Here is a 24,998-nt window from a genome sequence, read left to right on the forward strand (position 1 = left end):
CAACCCAACACCAACATAGACCTACCCAACACCTATATAGACCTTCACAGACCAACCCAACACCTATTCAGACCAACCAAATATCTACTTTTTTTTGTTTTACAGTTCATGATTTGACGAGATGACTAGTCGTTACAATTGTCAATGACTGGTCGACTATTGAAATAGTCATTACTTGCAGCCATACTGCACAGTGTCTGAACTGACGTAAGCGTAGGCATTCACACCTTCTACCAACTGGTGTAGTGTCTCGATTTCACCTCAACTGTGTATCACAGACTCTGACAATGACCACAAACACTGTATGTCACACAAAGACACACAGAGCTTGCTGCTGTCAATAACCTTTAACCCCTCACAGCCTCAAGTACATAAAATGAGTGTTTTATCATTACAATGTGGACACATGCAGAACAACTAAACATCGTCACAGACAGCTGCCCACTGTCCCGCCTTCCTTGTAGGCTCTGCATCGAGGAGTTGGTGGGTGTGGAAGGCGGCTGTGCTGAGGCTGAAATGGCTCCTGCTTCTGCCTGTGTGTGTTTCCATCCACATGTGTGTTTAATTGTGCCGGCAGTCAGAGTGGAGACTGAGGTCTGGCAGAGAGCACGCTGGGTAATCAGACTCTCTCCATGTGCTCTTAAAGTCACAGTGCTGTTTACTTCCCTCCACTGAGAAATAGCAGCATGACAAAAGTGACCTGTGGCCAGCCGGTCAGCTGACCTTCAGCTGGTGTCCCCTCCAGACGATAGATGATGGACAGACAGACAAAAAAACTAAGATTTAAGCAGTCGGTGTGGTCTGCAGACAGTAACTTACTCCCTCTACTCTCGTCCAGACACAGTTTACGATTCAACAATGAGTCACTGACTGCGAATGTGTAAAGTATTAAATATGATATGAAGAAACGCTGAGCTAAGGTACATTCTGCTAAAGACAAATAACTGTAAAGCAAAAACAAAAGAGCAAAAAATAAGTCTTAAACATATTTAAATAGGTCTTGGGATGTAGCAACCAGTGCGGTCTGCAGAGAAACCTAAGTGGATTAAAACTAAATGGCATGGAACTTGCTCTGCAGCAAGATAAAAACTAATGATACAAAGCAGGACTGAGATAAATATGGAGGAATATGACTGAAGCAAGGTGAACAAGTACAGAACGTATCTGAGACGGTGGTTAAAAAAAACAAAAAAAAGGCAAGAGAGTGCTCATCTTCACTCCCACTCCTAAAGCCTATTCATAAGGGACTGGTACCACCTCAGATTATATGCAATAATTGTGGAGGTGATCAGGGTTCTCATCTCTTTTGAACAATGAAAGGACTATGTTTTTATCCAATGCAAATTTAGCAAATGACTGTTGGTATACTCATTCATATTTTAAGATGAAACATCCAGACAGACATGCTGTTCAGTCCAGTTGCCTTGGTGTGAATTGGTTGGTTTCCAAACTACTGGGGACATGCAATTAACTTAATTTAAGTTGTAAGTAGATGCAAGTTATTATCTCTTCTTGTTCTTAATGTTTGGTTTTGTTCTCGTTTTACCATGATACAAAGCCCCACTACCCAACTCAGATTACCTTGGAGCTGAATTCCCACAATCAAAGAGTTCACAACAATGACAGGTTCACGGTGTCTACTGTCATATCACCCAGTCTTACTTCTCCAAGAAACGTCGAGTCATTCATTTTCTTAACTGTTCTTCTAGAAGCCCCAACTTCTCAAAAACATACCAGGAAACTATTCAGTAACATCTTCAGGGACCTTACCTGGAGATGAACTGATCCATTTTTTGTCCAATTCCATTCAGATATGAGTTTTTTTAAATACCAATATCAATGACACCAGAACTCCACTTTTCTTCTTCAGTCTGACACATGAGTAGTAAATTCTATCAGTATCTGCATCTGATAATGATAAAACCTACCTAGAACCTCCCTGAGACCAAAAGAATGATTCGGAGTAGAGTGTCCAACTGTTCTCAGAAAGCACCAAATCCAGACAGTGACAAATTTAAGAATAAACCACAAGGCATGTGGTTTCACCATGAACCTCGAGAACAGCTTCAGTGCAACTTGGCACTGATTTTACACATCTGACCTCTGCTGGCACTTTTCAGCAAAAACCATCTTCTTTAGTTTATGGGCAAAATATCTGCTCTGTTGGAGACTCCATCACTGAGCAGCACCAATGGTGTTGGTGTTTTTGGCATTTAAACTTCAAATCTGTCCAGGTGTGAAATTTAAATGGTGAGGACTTGGTATGTTCTTACTCCATGACCAGCAACGGTTTCTTGTGTTCTATCGTTGCAAATAAAATAAACAAAAAACAAACCAAAAAAAACTAATGGCCAAAGTAAGATTTCTGAATATTGCATCTGGCTTAATTTCACTCATTTAGATCCATACATGTCCTCAAGGTTCCCACCCTTGTTTACTTTCCACTTTTATGACCCACAGCCTTTACAATAAGGCCACTGCAAACTCTCTAGATAACGTCCTCTCTGAAGTGTTTACTTTGCTCCTCCTGTGTTGCCACGGTAACCATGTGGAGCCAGTGAGATAATTAACAACCTAAAGCTCATTAAAAACCCCAAACTAACCAGACAAGAGATCAGTAAGCCAGCTTTCAGTCTTATTATATTTACTCATTTATTTTTTTGTTTTTTACTCTGAGGTAATGAGCTGATGCTGCTGACATGAAACACGCACCGCTTCAGGATAAAATAATACAAATGAGACGTGGTACTCATTCATTTAGTGTGTGAAAAGTGCTGTGATAGAAAAAGTCCACAGAGCAAAAACAAACGCCTGTTCAAAGGGGCAATTTGTCTCTTGAGGGACTGAACAATGGTTGTTTGGGGCATTTAGTGCCGCTGACAGCTTGTTCAGTGCCATACAGGAAATGGTTAATGTGCGCAGAGGAAGTGAGAGCGGCAACAATCAGCTCAACAGCTTCCTGCAGGGAGGAGAGTTGAACATCAGAGAGTAAGGGCTTATACAGCGGCTCAGAGAGAAAAATGAATGAATTCATTTTTACGTGCACACGGGAATACATACAAAATATGCTAATTATGTTTCTGTCTCGTTCCAATGTAGCAACATCTTCACCATGCCAAAGTGTACATAAATACATCTGAAAAGAAATACATACGAAGGAGTCAAAAAGTTCTCAGACAAATGTAATAAAAATTTCACTCACTCACTCACTCACTCACTCATCTCTGTGCCTTGAATTTCACCTGTCCAGCTGCTCCTTTTGGTTGCCACTCTTTTGGTTGAATTTAACTCTCTGGGTCAAACTGGTAGATCCAAGTTTCATCTCTAGTGACACAGTGCTCGTCTGAGAACGCTCTCACTCCCTCGTACTGTTACTGAACAATCTACTTCTTAAAAAATATGGAATAGGAATCACAGAGGAATATCAAATTCATTGTCCATGTCACATGAGATTGATTTTCAACTGTTGTCTGAAAACCAATGTACCTGAATGAGACTTGGACTGAGTGATGTGTTTCTTCAAATGAACTAATTCAAGTCATAGTTGTACAGGAAGCATTGTCTGCATGATGAATTCTTGACGGTGTTAGTATGTACATAGGAATTGTTGACAATAACAAATGTGGTGGAAAATCAGCAGCCTGAGAAAAAACCTCCACCAAATGACCTGCTGCCAAAGTGGACATGTGAAGGTGAAGATGGGAACAAACGAGTGGAAAAACAGTTTGATAAGACGCCACAGAGACCCTCCGGGCTTTTCCTTAACAGATTACACCAGTGTATGTGTGTTTGTGATATCAGAGTGCTGCAGTGTGACTCAATCACAGTCAGTCTGGACGCCGCCCTGCTCTTATCAGCCGCTCTCTGTGTGTTTGGAGGTCACTGATTGGCCAGTCAGAAGGTGACCCTTTCTCATGTTCAGAGCTGTACTCCGACAACTCACACTGAACACTACAATCAAACCATGTGCACTGGAGAAAAACAGTTAAACTTAAGAGTTAAAAATAAAAGTTAAAACACTATAACTTATTATTATGACCATGCAATGTTATATATTTATTAAAATTGTATTATCACATTTAATCATTGTTTTTATTAGTAGACTGACAGAATGTCAACTGTGTACTTAAAATGCTAAATAATAGTCTTAGGTTTTCCAGATGTCAGATCTGTTGGGTTTGGGTCTGAAAAATTTACTACAAACAAAACTACAAATTCCTGTAAAATACACTGATTTATTTTCCAGATATTAAATTGGTCAAATAAGCAATTAAAACTATAGGATTATACATGTAAAATAATAGCACATTTATGTTTGTGTATAACCCCTGTCCTGTTCTCCCATCAGGTAATATCCGTACAGTAATAAAATAACTAAATACAACCAGTAGAAGGAATTGATCTAAGGTTCAAAACCCTCTTCAAAACTATCAACTTGTGGCACTAGTACACCTATACTGGAGGCCAAATTGCTGAAAAGGAGAGGTTAGAAAAAAATAAAACAAAAATATTAGCACATGAAGCACATCATCAGTACTCACTGATGATCACTGTACGTGCTTTGAGTATGCGTTCATAGAAAAGCACCAGCGTTTCTGCTGGTAAGGTTTTGCCGCCACACCATACATTTCATACAAAACAATCAACAATCATCACCGTTGCATTACACTTGTTATACATATGTATAATATATAATAGGCCAGGACAAACGTCCTGCCCCCTCAAATGAAAGTCTGCAAAGTTTCAGGAGGTAGGGAAAAGATAAATGAGCGTTTAGGGTCAAAACACAGTAACGTCCTGTCAGAGAGCGAACTTTAATTGATTGCCATTCCAACATTTATTTCAATATAAAGTAACTCCTTGTTTTGGGTAATCCCTTATGGTCCAACTAAAGCAAAAATGAATTTAAAAGTAAAAATGAGGGTCATTTAGCAACACTAGCTGTCAAATTGTCTCTAAAATGTCCCATCAGAGATATTTCAAATACTGTGTTTTGACCCTTAAGTTTCATTTTCACTTCTGCGGGCGGCACGGTCCGCACTGCTCTGTACCCCCATAAGTATTATAAGTAGGACGGAAACTGAACCGCGTGCTGTGTCAGTCAGGATCAAAAAGAACCACCTGACTGCAGGAAAAGTTATGAAAATATTCTACATTTAGTCAACACTTAGCCTAAACTGATACTGATTAAGGATCATGCTTTTCGAAGCCAAATCTACAGCAGTACAATACCATCTACTGCAGTCATATACTGACAATGTATGCCAGTACCTCATACAATCCCATGTCAAAAAATCCAAAATATCACGTTAAACAGGTTAATGCACGTGGCATTATGGCTTCTTCATGCCAAACCAAAGCCTGCTCAGACCAGCACTAACATGCCTACTAAGGACCATGAGAAACATTAAAAACTCAGTCTGTTTAAGTTGATGTAAAAGCTTGTGCCACTCTTTAGGCAAACAAATAAGCTTGTTTATCTGCAATACCAAAGCAGGTAAGTGAGATCTGATCATAAGTGATCATTGAAAATGCGTGTGGAGATGCATTCTAATGTTAGCTGTGAACAGATGTTCTTACAAGTGGACATACATGTTCACATGACACAAGACACATGAAAATGCCAAGTGTGAACAGAACCACAGACAGGACTGCTGTTTGAATGGTTCCATTGTTTTCACAGGTTTGTTTGTGATCACTGTCCATTATCACAGTTGGCACTCAGAGTTGCAACAAAAGGCAGCTGATCCAGATCGGAGTGTGTAGGGAGGGGGAGTATGATGGCTTTTCATACTAATGCTATTCTTCTCTAACTCAGAATATAAACTGATGTGACACACACAATGAATGACAGAGCTGTGTTTTAAGAGAAAAATAACAAACAGAGAATTAAAGAGGAGAGTTTTAATGTCTCACCTTCAGCTCTTAGGGTCAGCAGCAGAGAGGCAGCCATCACAGCCAAACACAGCGGCAGCCCTGCCATCCTGCAGCAGGACTGGGCCAACACCGGGCTGACGGCGATGCACTCAACAGATTCTGGACTGGGAGGAACTGCTCCAGTCCTGAGGGATCAACTATAATCCACAGCAAGAGGGTGGAACAAGGGAAGAGTCTGAGCCTAAGGAGGTCTTCCAGTGAAGGATGGTCAGTCCAGGTGGAGGAGGAAGAAGATGGGCTCGAGGGTCGAATGCTGCGTAATATCACAATATCAGGTCCACTTCTGTCTCACAAACTCCTTGGGCCCAAAACCCTGAGGAAGGGAAAAAAAACATACAGTGGGTTTTAGTTCAAAGTTTTGTCATGTAAATTAATAGATGAACTGGCTGCTCAGAATGTTGTGATGATGCTGTGGACACGTTTTCTGTGATGTTGCCACTGATAGACAACGTCTTTAAAGTTTAAGCAGGTTTTATGTAGTTTGTGTTTTAGTTTTTCCAAGAGCACCAGACAGAAAGACAAACAGACACTTTAAAAAAGAGTTTAGACAAACCATAGAAACACCACTAACACTCAAATATAAAAAGAGGCTCACAGGGATCAGAGCGTCCCCATTTGGGTCTGGTCCTGGCTCTCTGGGACCTACTCACCCTTGCTGGCCTGGCACTGGCCTTTGACACTTTATTGATTATTTGTCCATGGATGTTCTGCAATTACAGGCGCTGGCCCTGTGCAGCACTAATAACAGCATGTCACAATTAGTGGGCACCGAGTGGGGTGGGGGGTGGAGAGCATGTGTGTGCGTGAGGAAATTAGAGGCGATACTCGGCCTGTGTCTGTCACTTTTCATTTGTCCGAGGGGGAAAAAGAGGTCCGACCTGTAACCTAGTTTTCACACATCTCTGACTGAAGAAACAGAACAAGGACACACACACAGGAGACAATGAACGGACCAGAACACGTGTTGAGACAATGACACCCTACCGGGATTAGTCGGCAGTGTCGAAGGGAACTTCAGATACTATAGGCTAGAGCTAAAACAATTAATCAAATAGAATCAATTAAAAAATTGTTCTATAGCAATTCTTCCTTAATTTTGCTGCCACTAAACATTGGTTCCACTGTTGTGTTTCACACGGACGCTTACTGTGACGCACATGATGCCAGAATCAACACAAACAACATGGAGCATAGCTCAGAAGAGACGGTGACAAAAAGGCAGAAAATGTCTATATGTTCACTTTTCTTCATTGGAAGCATTACTTACTTTCACACAAACATTACAAATATTTTTCTTTATTTTTTCAGTTGTATGTTAGTTCCATGTTCAGTTGTTAATAAGTTGGATCCAATTATGTTGAAGACTGCAGTGCACATATTGTTTATAGATGTCACTGGACTTGTTTGTTGTTTATATCTATAGATATTTTATTTATTATATTTTATTATATTTAGGTATTTTTCTTTTATACTGTTTTTATTGTTGTTATTTCTATGTAGATACTTTTAATATATCCTTTTACTTTCATACTTTTGGTGGTTGTTGTTTCAGCTGGTTCTGGAATAAAGGACAAGCAAGGTGTCATTATCCGACATGTCTGACCTAAACGAAACCATCACTCGTTTTTTTTCCCCAGAATTCCATGCAGCTGCAGTATGGCTGTAGCGGCAACAAACACAGAAACGGCTTCATCATTTCTTAGTACTACAGCTGTGTGGAATCCAAAAAAAAACCTGAGTTACTGTTTCGTTCAGGTTTCGGTTTGGTATGTAAACAAATGGAGTGTTTGTGGTGAAGTACACTTCGAAGTTGTTCACTGTGAGGGAAATGATTCAGGTGCATAATCACGGAAAGACTAACGGATTCCTGATACTTGGACTATCACTTGGGTTTTACAGATTTGATGAAAAATTGGTGATGAACTTCATAAGCAGTTTTGACTGTTTGAATGGCTTGAACACCAATAAAAACAGTTTGTTTCCAACTACAAAATAATGTAGTAGGTTTGCCTTTGTACCGAAAGTGTTGTATGACATGTTTTGCAGACCGGAATAGAAACAACACTGTTGCAGTTACACATTGTTGTACAGTGGACATGAATGTGCAAAAGCTGCCAAGTAAAACCAGCGCTTAGTCGTGATTTGGTTATCCACAGGGATTAAGAGAAAGCTACAGGCTGGATTTACTTGAAGTTAGGAACAAATAAAGTAGAATACAATTAAAGAACTACAACAAACTTAAAAAAGAGTTTGTCATTTGTCTATTGTAGAACAAACTCTGTTGACATATCCTCCATTAAAATGGAAATGTTCAAAATATGGGCTGGTTTACTAGATTCCCTGGATCCACTCTATATCCAAACCTTTGTTTAGACCACGGTGTCTTGGATGCAGGTAGGGGAACTGAGCACATAAAAACCTATTGCCTGGGGATAGTTTCTTTTCATGTCAACAACCAAGTACAGCACAGAATGTCTGAACATGGAGCACATGTTCAGACACCCACCAAACATTTTTTTTTAATCCCCTCCCCTTCCTCTGTGGATAAAACATCCAAACAGCCAGTCCTTTTTTATTAGTTTTGAAGAAACAGAGAAGAAAGACAAAGCTTCAATATGGTCTGGTTTGGATACTGTATGACAGAAGAACTGTGCATGTTGGTGGTAGAGTCAAAAACAGAATAGCAGTCTTAACTTTGCTGCCACAACAAAATATCAAGATGATTTGTGGATCTTGACTCCTTTTGGAGACCATCAACGTCAGCATCACCATCACCATCAGCAGCAGGGTGAGATAACACACACAAAGACACATTCACACAGACAGACAGAAGACAAGACCAGGCATGTGCAGAAGGGGCCGTCTGTTTGGGAGCCCCCAACACAGGATGCTGCCCCCCCCCCCCCCCCCAGTCAACATGTCCACTTCCCTCTGAAAAACATGCTCACAAGACTTCAATCCACACTGACAGATCATGTTCAGAGGGAAAAGTGGACAAAATCCTGAGACACACTGAAAATGCAAATGCAGAGCTGAAGCCAAACATGTAAAAACAGTTTAAAAACTCTTGAGACGGCGAGCTCCTCTGGGTGTCAGGTAACTTTCACTCCTCCTCCTCCTCAGTCATGTTTAAACCTGTCTCCCATTCTTCGGTCTGCTTCACAGTCAGACAACAGACTCTTTCTTCCTCTAGTAGCAGCACAAGGAAATGCATCAGGATACCTTTTTCAAGGCAATACTGTAGTCGAACTCCTCAGGTTTCTGTCCAAATTAATCACCAAAGTGTGACCAATTCAAGATGTATTTCTTTCTGTTGCTGTCATGCTACCGTGGCACTGCAATCTAATGTAAAACACAATTTAAGGATCAGTCTGGAGTTTTTTTTCCCCCCAGTTTCAATACTTTTGTGAGGGGCAAAAAGTCACCTTGATGCATTGTTTCATTTAAGGCACTGGTGTTAAACTCCGGTCCTCGAGGGCTGGTATCCTGCATGTTTTAGATATTTCCCTCTTCTATCACACCTGGAAGCCATTATATCATTATCAGGCTTCTGCAGAGCATAATGATGAGCTGATCATTAATTGACCCAGGTGTGCTGGAAGAGGGAAATGTCTAAAACATGCAGGATACCGGCCCTCGAGGACCGGAGTTTGACACCCCTGATTTAAGGTGATGTTGATAATAAGTTAATTTTAGCCAAAAAAAACCCCAAAAACTCTTTAACACTTATTTACTGAAGAGGTTTTGGAAGGGAAGGCACCCAAAGCAGTTTACATTAATGATCTATTATTCATTTGCTCACACATTCTCACTCTGGTAGTGGTAATGGATAAATTCTCCATTCATCTGTATAGCCTCAGCTAGATAAAACCAACCCAAATGTAATATTTAATCTCTATTTCCACATAATGTTTTTTTTCTTAGCAGATTACAGTTATGTGAAATCTGCTCTGTGCAATTTCTATCTGCATTCCAATGCTCCACACTGTTTAATAATTGCTCTTCACCAATAGGTAGTGGACTGCACTGTATGTACATAATTTTTTTCACATTTGTGCTGTACTAATGATGTTAAATATACAAAAAAAATTTAAAATTTTCAGTTACATAAAATATGGCACTGTAGCAAGTGCTGCATCAGATCTTCTGACCTAAACAAACAGACCTCCCTTAAACATGTACTTTCGATGTTGTATTTTTGAGTATGTGTTTATAATGGAGAGGGAAAAACAGTGTAAATCTTTTTCCTGGTGTTGGTTTGATGTTAGACTATGCAGGATTCTACAATGAATCCTTAATGCTTTGACGTGTCTGTGTTGTCTCCTGAGTAAACGGTATTTAATGTGGCTGAGCAGCTCCACCCACCTGGACGTGACATCAGGCTCTTGTAGGAGGAACATCCAGCATGATGCAGAAGAATGGACCTACTGTTTGACAACCCACCTGTACAGAATAAACCCGCCTTAGGGAACCACTGAGCCATAGCCACCCCAGGGGCAGGAATTCGAGGTCATACACTGCTCCAGAGATGCTGGGAAATTCGGCAGGGACAGAAACCCAAGAAGTGGGTTACGGCTTGTCGTAGAAGTAGAGCTCTTTAAAGGCTTTAATGGAGACTGTCTGCTGCTGGCTGTAATAACTTTTCATTTGGCTGCAGAGGTAGTCAGCTATAAAATCTATTATGGAAAATGATATTACATGGCCATGACTGGTGGATACTGCAGTCTGGACCACGAGTTGAATACAGGAATCAAACTCAATACATCCTTTATTACAGGATGCATCTCCTTTTTTAACGGCACTTGATATGTAGTGCAGTGTTAACACAAGCACAGTTATCAGGACTTCTACAGCTGAAATGATTGGTCAGTTAAACACAGGGGTTAATAGGGGTAGGAATCTTTTATTGTCTCATGATTCAATTCAATTCTGATTTTTGGGGCTACGATTCAATTCAAAATCAATTTTCGATCCAAAACAACTTGATTCATAATGATTTCTGCTTCAATCTATAGGTGTGCAAAGGATCCTCATAATCTACTCCAGTCTGCTTTGCAAGACAGAATGACAAATGCAGAGATTAAAATGTCTTTTTTCACATTTATTAAGTTTTAAACATTTATCCATGCTTGGCAGGGAGTTTGGTGAGGCACAGCAGTGTGCGTTGGTTTGCCGCTGGTGGCTGACTCGGCACCGTGTCCTTAAGGTCTGGGTGATGCTGCTGACAGGCATCACCCATGAAATCGCATTGTATGTGACGCCAGTTTATTGCATTTGGCATGCTATACATAAGCATTTTCATCCTTTCATGTGTTAATTTAATGCCATTTGATGGCATGTCAATGCACTAGCAACTAATTGCTAACCGCTAACCCCATAGCTAACCCTATCTCCTCCATTTGTTTCCTCTTTTTTTTGGTGCTTACCATCAGGACGTCCCATGTACAAAAACAGAGGCAGACTGCTGGCGGATTTGTTTTATTTTTAAAAATTGATTTTGGGACTTTTTAAATTGATTCTGAATTGTAGTAAATGAGAATCACAATTTTTATATGAATTGATTTTTGGCACAAGCAGGACAAAGGGCACAAGTCCTGTTTTCTCAAAGACTTTTTGAATTATAATACCACGAGAGGTAATTAAAACACTTCTTCCAAATGATTCCACAAAAGTACTGCACACAGTGACACAAAAATATATCTGCATTTAGTTTTCTCTAAATAGGAAAATTACATTATGACAGAGAGAAAAAAAAAAATCAAAACAACTTGCATTTTAACTTTTCTATTTAAATTCTATTTTTTTTATTATTGCATTTGTTCTACATTTTTGAACTCTGTGCTGCTGCAGGGAGGACCCACAATTATGCTGTGCTACTTATACAATGATAAGGTTGATTCTATTCTATGTAGTTATTATTATTATTATTTAATTTTATTTTCTCACAGTAACACAAAATGCACAAGACATTTCTTTTTTGAGCCAATATGACATAGAAAGGAATCGGATTACATCAAAACATATTTTTGGAACATAGTAGACCAGGCTGTGGTTCTTAACAGTGTTTAAGTCAGTGAGTATCATAGTAAGATTAGTCAGATTAAACTAGAGTGTAGTATTATTCAGACCTATAGTCAAGAAGGTCATCAAAACTCCTTGAAGGAAGTACTTTGTTTGGGAAAGTTTTACAGTGTTCAAATGTTGCTGCAGCTCCATTCATATCTGATTTACAGACTGTACTAAAAAGCAGGAAAATGACACTCGACGCTATGAGGCCTGTAGAGGATAAAGTCATTAATAAATCGATCCCCCAAACCAACCCCCCCGCACCACCACCTCCACCTCCTCTTCCCTGTATGCGGAGGACAAAGTGACGGTCCAGACGTCAATAATCAAGCCCTAATGCAGCTCCACTTCCTGCTCTGGAAGAGTGGCGGCAGACTAAATAAACGCCACAGAGGCCTGATTGGATGAGCAGCCACGGCCGAGCACTCCTAACCTCCACAAATAAATGCAGTAATGAGGAAGATTGGGATCAGTGGGGGGTGGGGGTGGAGTGGGGTTACTGCTGTGGCCAGGGATTCTGCATGGTGATGAAGATGCTGAGAGGTTTGCATTTCTGCTCATTTCCATTTCTTTTCCCTCCAAACCTAGACATATCACACATTAGTTGCACTGCCATTACAGCAGCAACAATCAATTGATTACAATGATTAGATGGCAACTACTAAATTAATCAACCATTAATTTTGGGGAAGGATGGAGCGTGAGATTGACAGACGGATCGGTGCAGCGTCTGCAGTGATGCAGTCGCTGTATCAGTCGGTTGTGGTGAAGAAGAAGCTGAGTCGAAAGGCGAAGATCTCGATTTAAGGCGGCCATACACTGTGCGATTATTTCGATCGTTGCACGCAGTTCCATCTCAAACTGTGCGACTCAATCGTAAAGTCAGGCTCACGATTCCTGTTCTCACACTGCATGGACCGACGCTCGTATGCGACCTGACTGCTCACACTGTAGGACCATACACCACAGGACGCATGACATGTTTGAGTGTTGTATCCGGAAATACAACGTTAAAATACCAAGGAATCCGTAAAAGTGCATATAGACGATTGTGTATTGGCGTGAGTCATGAAATGGTAGTGCTAAACAAAAACCAATGAGCTGCTTTGGTAATATGTGCCATTATCTGCGGGGAATCAAAAAAGAAAAAAAGACAACGATGCGTTTGGTGCAGGCATTGGTTGGCTAGACGTGGACAGTATGGGCTGTCAATCCTACAGCAGGAACTAGAGGTAAGCTGCAAAAGCTAAACTGCACTAGGACAATAGCCAGCTACTGTTAGCTTGTATGCTACTGTATGCGTCTGTGTTCGCGCATGCACAGTGTGAGAATTTGAGGCACATCGGTTCGTGGCACTGCTTTGACAGTACGATACACTCACAAGGAGCGAGCAGGATTTCAAACAGCTCCGTTTTCCTTGCGAACACACGATTGCTGGTCGTGAGGTGCTAATCGCTTCTCTTTACCCCATGTACACTGCACGACGCATGACACACGATTAGAGGCACATCTGGCCCGATCCTAGAAAGAGTCGCACGAGTGACAAATCGTCTCTAAACTCGCACAGTGTAAGGCCGCCTTTACTGGTCAGTCTACATTCCTACCCTCACCTATGGTCATGAGCTTTGGGTCAGAACCGAAATGACCAGATCCCGGATACACGTGGTTGAGATGAGTTTCCTCTGTTGGGTGGCTGGGCGCACCCTTAGGGATAGGGGGAGGAGCTCAGTCACCAGGGAGGAGCCCGGAGTAGAGCCGCTGCTCCTCCACATCCAGAGGGGCCAGCTGAGGAGGATCAGGCATCTGTTTCGGATGCCTCCTGGACGCCTCCCTGGGGAGGTGTTCCAGGCATGTCCCACCGGGAGGAGAAGTTGGGGAAGACCTAGGACACGCTGGAGAGACTATGTCTCTGGGCTGGCCTGGGAATGCCCCCAGAAGAGCTGGAGGAGGAGTCTGGGGAGAGGGAGGAGTCTGGGCATCCCTGCTTAGACTGTTGCCCCTGCGACCTGGCCCCAGATAAGCGGTAGAAAATGGATGGATGGATAATTTTGCTAACTCTCAGTACAAATAATGTACAAATCACATATTACAGATTGTACAGCATGACCATATTTTGGGGTTTATTTTTGTCTTCTGTGACAGTAAACTCAATATATGACACAAAGGAACCAAACCAGACATTTGAAGAGGCCATCTTAGGCAATGAGAGCTTTTTCACATTTCAGTGGTGCTTTGCAGACAATCAATTAATTAATTGGAAAAAAATAATGGGCCTATTAATCAATGTTAGTTTCAACCCAAAGTCCACCCTAAGCAAAATATAGAGGCTGAACATTCAAAACAACTATGCAAAATGTTTGTTCAACATCAAAATATGCATTTTGAGAAACAACAAAACACTGAAACACTCTGTTTCACCAGAGGATGTAAACTAAATCAACTGGGCGATATTGGGAATTTGGGTATCGGTCCGATACCAAGTAAATACAAGGCTAGTATCGCCAATATGGATACCTGTGCTTTTTACTTGAAATGTCATGATCATTAAATCATTTTGTGATTTTGCCTTTAGTTAGTTGATTATGATCAAGGTAAAACACAAGACAAAGATTTTGGGCAAATAAACATGTTTTTGAAATTAACTAACTACAATATAAAAGAATACAACAGTACCAAAATAATAAAATAATTCCCCTTTTACTACACACAATTGTTTAAGACTAAGCTCCACACAGCGCTTCTCTTTCTCTCCACCATCACGCGCTGCTCTCAGTCAGTGCTCTGACTCTCTGGGGGGGGGGGGGGGGGGGGGACAAAATGTGCCTGAGAGAACAACTAGAATGTGATACCACAAAACAAACTATACAAAACTGACACACACTGTAGGGCTGCAACTAATGACAACTTCAATAGTCAACTAGTCATCAACTACTGCAACAATTAATCGACTAGTCAGATTATGAAAAGCAAAAAGAAAGGCTCCTATTTATATTTACTGCAGCAATAAAATACATTTTCTTTTGTTTAACACAAATATTTGGTCCACAACAATTAGAATGCACCAATTAATTTTGCCACCGACTATTTGCCATAGTCCTTGCAGGCCTAACAAACACACTGTGGCATAGGCTCAGCCATCTGCATGGTATTTAATCTTATTATTACTGTTCAGACAACTGTACTCGTCTTCTGTCTATGAAACATCACATTTACTTTGTGCTGTTATTTATCACTCTCTTCTTCTTTCTCATTTCCATTTGTTGCCTTGCATTTCTCCCTCTCCCTCCCCTGATATTCCATTTATCCATTTCCTCCGCTCTCTCTCTCCTCCCTCCCTGCTGCTTATCATTTCTTCTCTCCTCTGGTCTCCCTCCATCCTGGCCCCGTTCCCCGTCCCCTCCAGGGGCCCCTCCTTGCAGGCGGGCCTCTGGGTGCTGCAGCAGCCTCCCCGTTGGTGTCGGCGCCCTGCCCGACATGCCTTTCAGGGCCTGGGAGACTGCAGGCCAGACTTTCTGGCTCCACTGCCATTGTTTGCCTGGCTGCTTTGCGCCTCATCCCTGGCAATGGATTAGCATAAGAATACCCAAAATACCCGGAGCCACGGTGAGCGCTGATACGGGCCTCTTCCTCCCTGCATCTTCTGCCTTTGCAATTCCTCCTTCCAACCCTCATCTTCCTCATCATCATTGTTAATTCAATCAGCTAAATGCAGCTCTAAATACTCATCTCCTGTAAAAGCCTCATGACACACACGCAGTGACATTTACAAGGTCACATTTCAACATCTAAAGACCAAAAGTGATCAAGTGAACTGTGACCCCACTAATGCTCAACATTATCTCAACACACTAGTCTCTTTAAACTTAATAAATAAGGTCAAATATCTAACTGGCTGACTGCTCAGAAGAATTTAAGTCATTTTAACATTTTAGTGGTTTCATAAAATGGGTTTTCAACTATGCTTTTACCGTTTCAGGGTTTCCCTCTAATTATGAAAAAACTGAAAATTCTGCTGAGATTTCTCTACCACTCTGGAGACAAATTATATCATATGTCTAACATTGTTTCATATTTTCATTGTTTTTGTTTTCTTTCACTTTTAATGGGCCCTTGACTCCTCCATGTTTCTAATTATCGTTACTTTATCTGTAAAATCACATCAATTTACCTTTAGTAGAAATTAATAGGATGTTATGATTTTTAATATCTGCTTGTTTAAAATGCCGTTAAATAACAAACAAAACCTTTCTATTTAAACAAAGAAAAACAAGAAGAAAATTAATTTTCCATTTTTAAAACCATGATGACATCACTTTGTGTTCAGATTTCTCAGTTTAGATTTCTGAGTTTATGATGTACACTTGAACACATCATGAAGTCAACCATGAAGTGCTGGTACTCACACTGTACCGTGTTGTGTGTCAAACATCAATGCAAGATGTAGTAGAAACTCAAATACAGCATTCATATCATCCAGCCCTGGATTTACCACATTTAGAAATTTAATTTAGATATCACACCAACTTAAATAAAAGCTAAAATGGGCAGCAGGTTGGAGACCGAAACAATACACAAACACACTGATGTTTGTGTGTGAGCTGGAGTGGGGTATGAGTGGACGCTAACATTGTTAGTAGCTAACAGGAGATCTGCTGAGCAGCTGCACAGACAAAACTGGACAAACACTCGCTTCACCAGCTTCCCCTCTGTATATTCTGAGTAACTTGTGTCTTGCAACACGATGAAAACTGAGGTACAAAGCTAAACATATGAAATGATAAAGCAGCGCAGTCTTATTTGGTTTAGTCTTATGTTAATGTCAGCTTGGTGATAGTTTATCAGTAGTGATGATGCTGATACTGAAGAGACCCTGGAGATGTTTCTAATTAAGCAGTTCGCCATAGAAACGGGTCCATCCATCATCAGCACAGTGTGGCCTTTGTCCCACAGCTAAATCATAAAACAAACACACTCAGACCATAAAAACAAGTTCATAATCATAAATCAAATGGAGAGGGAGAGAGCGCACACCACAGCACTCAGCTCCATCAGAACACGCCCAGTCCAAACCAGTCACTTCACTGAACCCACAATGCACCAGTTCAACAAAGATAACGAGGACTACACTGCTTACACTCATTCATTTGAGCTAATGAGAACAGAGCTGAAACAATGGGTCCATACATTGGGTCATAAGTAACATATACAGTAGAACCTCACAGTACAAGTTTAATTTGTTCCATGACCAAGGTCATTTAGCGATTCACTCATTTTGCAAATCAATTTTCCCTATTAAAATTAACTGAAATATAATTAATCCATTCCAGCCCCCACGATTGACGCTTTACGATTCCTCTAACTCCACACTCAGCCATAGGTGATAGATCCAAGTTAATATTCCCTTCGGCGACCCACCTCCGAGAGCCTCCGTCGGTCAGTTCCTCCGCACTGCAGATTTGAGCTGGAGGCCAGGAGGACCTCCTGCGGAGGTGTTTTCCCCACCCTTCCTCCGCATCCCTCCTGCACCTCTGCATCGGTGGTATCTAGTAAGGTACTCACAGTCCTGGTCTGAAAAATCGATTTCATCCACTATTAATCGATTCCACAAAACTAAAATGAAATCAATCTAAAATCGATCAAATCAATTTTTTTACCCAGCCCTAGTTGTATTATTTTCAATGGGTAAGGACCTTGGCTAGAAAATGACATCAACATAGAAACATTTTAAAGTATCCTATATAACAGCTGGCTGCCACTAGGATTTGCTCCAAAAGGCACTAGTTTGCATGATAGTTTGCATGGTCTCATCTGTTTTATTTGGAACTCCTAATAAGTACTCAACTGGCCCTTTTTTAAATTTTTCCTCAGTCATTAAGGTCTCAAGTCATAAGGGCTTTGTTGTCGCCCGTGTCAGGCTTTGATTGATGGGTCTGAATAACAACTCCCTTATCCGCCGAGTCAGACTTTGAGTTTGGTTTTTTTTTTTAGTTTTTTTAACAAAATGCATTTTTCTCAAGATGGATGGCTTGAGTGTAGTTATGGTTAACAGGTTATACTAACAAGACCATAAAATTACTTTGATACACAATGCTTAATGATGTTAACCATTTTACAGAGTTTGTAAGCTAGCGCTTAGCATTAGCTCACCTTTGACCCCTCAGGCTGCCACAGTTCCAAGCTTTTTTCCTAATTATGGTTATTTCTGGCTCCAAAAGCCTAAATGGCAATAGTCAAATCTGTATTAAAGATTGTTTTAATACTTTATTTCATACTTGTATGACTGAATTTATGTTCATTCAAGGACATTACACAGTTCAGTGTTTTATATAATAAAGAGGGGCACACTACTTAGTGAAACCAGCGACAAAAACTAAATATCTAAACAGAAGATACCACTGGTATTAGCAATAAATCTGAGCCAAATTTTATTTGAAACCCCAGCATGGGGCCTAACGATCTGCAATCCTAGAAAAAATTATCCCAGTCAACTAAAGCCACAAGACTTAATTTTATTTCACAAATAAAATAACCTCCATCTTATTTCCCCAAGAGTTGTCTCTTTATTGTCAACCACACAAAACACTTTCATATGAAAAAACACACAGTTTTACGTGCACAAATGAAATGAAATGAAATGAAACAAATGAAAACTAACTCTCAATGGAGGTAAAAAACACATGATATTTGCAGATTCATTTATCCTGAAAACAGCTGGTGGACTATCTGTTGTTTATCAACACAACCCACCCCCAACTTTTGTCATTCTTTTCACTTTCTGCCCTCCCCCCCACATAACGGCTGCAGGAATGTGGAGCCAGGTAATGGAAAACACACTCATGACCTCGGCCCTCCAGGAAATCACCACTAAGTGCAGTCTAAGCCCTGCCCTCCACGCAGTCAGTCAAGACTTCACAAAATCCAATCGAAATACCTGTCATTTGCTTCTGTAATTGATCTGGTTTTTCATTTATTTATTAATTTGTCTTTAATTTTCAGCTTAAGTGCTGCAGTGGAACTCATTCGTCTGAACCCAGTGTGAATGAGTGGAAACTAGATGAACTGGAGCGCAGACAACTTTCCCCCAGACACACAGATGAAAATTAAATACAACTGGAAATGTAGTGGAGAGATTATTGGCCTTGTGTATGTGTGTGTGTGTGTGTGTGTGTGTGTGTGTGTGTGTGTGTGTGTGTGTGTGGTCTGGTCAGAGACTGGACTCTGACAGATGCTGTCATCCACCATGTCACCTTGGAAACTGCAGCCAGGCCACATCGCTGTGTGTACGGACAATCACCAGTAAAGGTGGCCCTGTCCTGTGAGTGTATGGAGGAAGAGGAAAGAAAACTGTAGATGCCACAAATAGAAGTATAACGAAAATGAAAACAAAAGAAAAAGGGTGAAAAAATGACACAAATGAAAAAGCTGAAATAGAGAAAGACAGATGGAACAGACAAGTCTAAACTCTCCACTGTTCATTCAATCACATTCAAACTCTGAAATTACCACCAAAAGTCCACACCATATACACAATGCAGATTCCCCCTACTGTGTATAAATGATGAAAAATCCAGCAGGTATGGTATTAGGCAGCAAGCCATGCACCTGTGATATGCAGTTATTTTTCGAAAAGCACAGCCAAATAAATGGTGCACGGCTTGCTCAAAGCCGTGCTAATTATCAATATATTGTTCTCTTACCTTGTCACGGCTTAATTTTGGCTAAATCCATCTATTTTTTGCAAAAATGAAAAGCAACATCAATTAACTCTAGATGGTCCCTGGACGTGTCGCCACGTCCTGGTGACATGCACAATTTAAGACGACGTGGCAACAGGACGGAGCCTCGCTGAACCTCCACTTCAATTTGTGTAGAAAGTGCAAATGCCAAACTAATACTGTGAAGTCAACTGTGTTGACAGTACATGTAAAACCAAATTTATGAGACAATAACATAATTTTTCGGCAATAGTGTCATGACGTTTGGTGCGCATTTGGTGCAGGTACAGACGGTAAAAATGGGCTTCTAAGGGAATTTGTAATATAACATATATACCTAGTCATCTCCATCAATTTCAACTTAATATGTAATTCTAGTCACTGAAAAGTGAGTAGAATTTATTATTTTCCCCAATAATTTTATTAGTTTTATTATGTAATTATTTATTTCTAAACTATTTTTGCACATTTGTAAAATGGTTGAATAAATGTTCTAAGGTGTTAAAATGTTGTTTGTGTAATGAACAGAATCTGACAATACATTCCAAGACGTGTGTCGCTTTTACGCCCACCAGAATCTTACACACCCTGTTCGTCCATTTCTGCCTAATACACTGCCAGTAGGAACTCTCATATTGACCATATGATATAATTTGTGTCCTCGTTTGTACTGCGCAGAAAAGGTTCCAACAGACCCTTTCCCACCACAGGATATTTTATCATTTATCTGAGATTTGTCTTCTACTTTTCTGGATGTTCTGTTGAACAGAGGGAATGGAACTTATGGCCTATTCTATGGCCAACCACCAGGGGCTAACATTTTGGCTTCCCTTTCAGGGGACTGTCAAGGTGTCCATTTTTATATATGTCAGGGTAGAGACTGCGATCTGGTAGGATCGGCGATTCTACCAGTAGAGACTCCGATCGTAGTCTCTACCAGTAGAAACTCCGATCAGAGTCTCTGACCCTAACCCTAACCCTAACCCGATCGGAGTTTCTAGTGGCAGGATCGGAGTTTCTACCAGTAGAGACTCTGATCGGAGTTTCTACTGGTAGAATCGCCGATCCTACCAGATCGCAGTCTCTACCCTGATATATACAATCAAAAAGAGTTAGCCCAACAGCAATTCAATGAGGTAAATAAAGATGGGATTAGAAACAGATGATGTGAGCAGGTGATTGTGATCTTGATGTGGAATAGAATAGAATAGAATAGAATGCTAAAGGAACTTTTGTGTGCAAGTTTAAGCTGAAATACTGAATTCCTGTCCTATCATTCAGAAGTCAGTGTATCAATAAAATTAGTTATATCTATTCAGTGATTAGACCAAGTGATTATGCCTCCACTATGACAACCAACTTTTCATCTTAAATGCAGCCATTCACACAGCTATCACCAATTTGGTTCATTCTCCTTTTTCTCTTCGTTTTAAACAAGACTTGAGATGGTATGTTGTGACGAGCCTCAGTGGTTAAAGCATGCCGTGGACGGGGTGGGGGCCGGTTAGTGGGGGGACATATGGGAGTGATTTGGTGCTGCAGACTGGCCGGCTCTGTTTGAAAGTCTTGTCAGTGAGCCCTGAAACTCAGACACTTGAGTCACCTTGTCCTCAAACAACAATCTGCCTCGTTTCAACATGTACTTGCATACTCCAAAGAACCTTATCTACAGTATCAATAATAAGAGGAAATTCTGACAAAATCTACACAGTACAATCGCTAAAGCAGAAGGTGATGCACCAGACTAAACTCTCCATAGTTCAGATAACACTTGAAACAGTGACATTCAATATGGAGTAGTAAACTACAGACATTGATATATCATGGACAGTTGATACTTTTCTGCTTCAGATTAAGTCAAAAATCATATTTAGATTTTATAATGTTAAGAACAAGGTTGTAGATATGCTACGAGTTCATGCTCATATATTTATCACCCCGTGCACTACCCCTCTTACATATTTAATGCCACGCACTTTTTACAAATCAACCGTAAACATGCATAAATGCTGTTCTGCAGACGCAGAATGCATGTGATGTTACATAGACTGTGGCCAGGTCCGATCCTCCAAACTAAGCTGGTCTGAGTGTATCCTGCATTCTGATGGCCAAGTAGACCACTGCAAAATGAACTGAAGTGTTTTCAGACATGTTAAGTACCATTCCAAAACACAGAATGTGAAAACAATCTGATGTTCAACTTTGTGAGTGATATGATTATTTCATAATCACCCCCTTTTTTCCTTTTTAGAGTCAAAACAGGTAGATCATGTAGCAATGACACTTCTAGAGTACAAATGCAGTATGTGAGGGACTTGTAGACACCTAAACAATTACACAACAAAACAGTATTAAACTACAAAATTGTGTGTGAAACTGGTTTGTGAATATCCCATTGTTAAAGTAACAAAACAAATCAGTTTTGTAAGAGAGGAAAATTCTAAGAACGCACCAACCATGAAACCAAACCACAGCAATCCTGAGCACGCATGAAGAGATCAATAATGCCAAAACAGTCAGTACACAGGGACACACACAGTCTTTCGTCACATCAAGACATCACTTGACCTTTTACACACTTAGAGACATATTTCACACACATACCAGATGCTCTGTCTGTCTGTCTGTCTGTCTCTCTCACACACACACACACACACACACACACACACTCTTTACCTATGATACACACACAGCCTTCAGGCAGGGAGTGTAATCAGAACTCTTCCTGCTCTGTGGTAATTAATCAAACCAGACGACAGCTCAAACAACCCAATCACAGTCTGCAATTAAGATCCAGGAAGCCTCCTGATTGGCTGGCTTTGCCTTCAGCCCCTGGGTCAAGGGTTAATCTCTTCAAAGAGCCATGGAGGGGGAACAAGGAACAGGCGAGTAGCTAATCAAGTTTTAAGGAGTAATCACTGGTGCCCATCAACAAAAATAATGTTTGTTTATGTTTTCTTGTGTTTATTCGTGTGTGTATGTGTGTATCAGAGACAAGGGAAACTCAAGGGGAGCAGAAAACCAACCAGTAATGTTTTTCATGTGACCATAATAGAGACAGTACAGACATTACACATAGACTGGAGGGAACTGAGCTGAAACAGGACACAGTGTGTGTGATAGAGAACCATACCTGACTGGTGGATCCATGGTTGAATGTTTGTGTTGGTGCACAGCTCCATGGGAAATGTAGTTTCACAACCACCAACCTGTCAAAGGAAAAAGATGCAAACACTGATTATACACATTGTGTATAATGTGGAGGTTTTGATCAGTGTAGGGTACATGGACAAAAACAATGTGAATTCTCCCACTGGTTTTTAGACTGTCTGAGCAACCATTTTAAAGATGGACGGCCAGTATACTTGTTAAGAGAGTCAAAAAAAGCAAATACAACCTGGTTGACTCCAGGATGAACTTACTGACTGAACATTTCTAGTGATAAGTTCAACACAAGTCTGTAGGACCCAGATCTTCTCAGAACAGTATTTAACACTGGTATTAAAATAGTTCTATACAAAATACAATATATGAATCACTATGATAGCAATGGCAATGGAATGTGGACAGCTCTTCATGAAATTCTATAAAAGCAGAACTTGAATACATGTACAGCAACATGACAAACTAACACTGTCAACTTTCTGTCTGTGTGTAGCAGGACCTTAACCATGTATAGGTGGACTGTCACTGCATTTTTAATATCACAAACAGAAGTTCAGAGTAGGGCTGCACGACTAGTCAACAAGTCAGACTGCAATATTTTTTTTTCCCCGTAAAAAAGTTTACTTTTTGTGCATAACAGTTAGGCATACAGTGTCAAACACAGTTTGTTAAACAACAAACTACTCAGGTGCAATCAGCAAAAAAGCATTTTTCCTTAAACAAAAGTGAATGACATCACTAACGACCTGTAGATGAATAAATTAGTTGTTGACTGATTTACCATTAACTATTTGTCAACTAGTCATTGTAGGCCTACTTAAGAGAAATGAATAGTTGTGTTTTAAACTTAACCATCAATAGGAGCCTCATCAATACACTGCACAGTAAACAATATGATATAATATGCATACAATGAAGCATTTCAACTGTTGCTTCAGTTTCATGGCCTAAAAGAGGATTTTGTCCAAGGCCACATGAGCCTCTTCACCATCCAACATACCACCCCACAGTCAGCAGAACCACAATGACTACCGCTGAAACTCTCCTAACAACTTTCTTACATCTTTACTACTAGTAAACCCCTTGAGGGCCAATGAAACTCCTGAAAAACATAGAACTCATCAAGAACCAGAGACCACCATGGAGCATGCCTTTGTTCCTCTGAGTAGGTAACAGAGCCTTGGTTACTTGGCAGAGGGCGCCATTAGTATTGGAGGGTTGCTGTCAGTGTGTTTGTGCGTTGTTTGTGTAGAGATAAGTGGAACAGTGCGGCGGACAGCTGCAGCCTCCTCCTCATCCCAGCCAACACAGAAGCCTTTTCATCACACAGCACAGGGCTCCTCAAAGGAGGCTTTATTTAGTCAAGGAGGCCCACGTCACAAGTTCATGTTCACACCCAGAGAGCAGAGGAGACTCACATTCAATAGTTTATACAGTCTGAGCACAACACAAATGGAATCCAAACCACACATCTGGGCCAGCCTCTGGTCACTTCACTGTGTTTCATGGGCTTTCTTTGTTCAAAAATACTTCCTTCTTCCATCTGGACCATCCCAAACCTTTTAACTTAAAAACTCTAATCCCATCTATTTTCATTCAGAGGACTTTTTAGTTGTTGTAACTAATTGGTGGTAAAGAATTTAATCATTCTGTTTTTTTAAATCTGTGGTTAGGGCTGGGCGATATGGAAAAAATCGTATCACAATATTTTTTTCATATCAGATGATATCGATATGTATCACATTATAAATCAAATCCCTATTATCGTCAAGCTTCAATTTTCTATTACTCATAAGTTAGTTGTGAAGGCATCAGACGGTTATTTTTGATTTAGCCTGAATACGATTTATTTTCTGTCAGAGGCTGAACATGACAGATGTACTGAAGAACATTATACAACTGTTTCAGATCAATAAAACAGGTCCATATATTTAAAACTAAACTGAAAGTCTGACCAGCAGGCAAAAGCTTTTAAGTTTTAAAAGAGAAAATAAACAAAACAGACCACCTTCATGAAACAATACCGAGGGTATATATGTGGGGGTGTGTTCCATGACTGCCATAACTGGCGTAAACCGAAAATTAAACTTAACATGCTTTGAACATCCGACTCAC

General features: G+C 40.5%; 1 protein-coding gene across 2 annotated transcripts in view; it reads right to left on the reverse strand.

Moving 5' to 3' along the window:
- Positions 1-24,998, reverse strand: part of bmpr1aa (bone morphogenetic protein receptor, type IAa) — an 81,513-nt gene that overhangs the window by 27,027 nt on the left and 29,488 nt on the right. Inside the window, exons 2-4 of one of the 2 annotated variants that reach the window (XM_030155662.1) lie at positions 24,443-24,457; positions 22,852-22,927; positions 5,917-6,250 (exon numbers count right to left, since the gene is read on the reverse strand). In XM_030155662.1, coding sequence (XP_030011522.1) covers positions 5,917-5,983 — 67 coding nt within the window. In that variant the 5' untranslated portion in view covers positions 5,984-6,250; positions 22,852-22,927; positions 24,443-24,457. The remainder of the gene's footprint in view (positions 1-5,916; positions 6,251-22,851; positions 22,928-24,442; positions 24,458-24,998) is intronic. The other variant, XM_030155661.1, reaches the window with a different exon arrangement.

Source organism: Sphaeramia orbicularis, chromosome 15 (genome assembly GCF_902148855.1).
Source record: "Sphaeramia orbicularis chromosome 15, fSphaOr1.1, whole genome shotgun sequence".
In the NCBI taxonomy this organism is placed as follows: Eukaryota; Metazoa; Chordata; class Actinopteri; order Kurtiformes; family Apogonidae; genus Sphaeramia; species Sphaeramia orbicularis.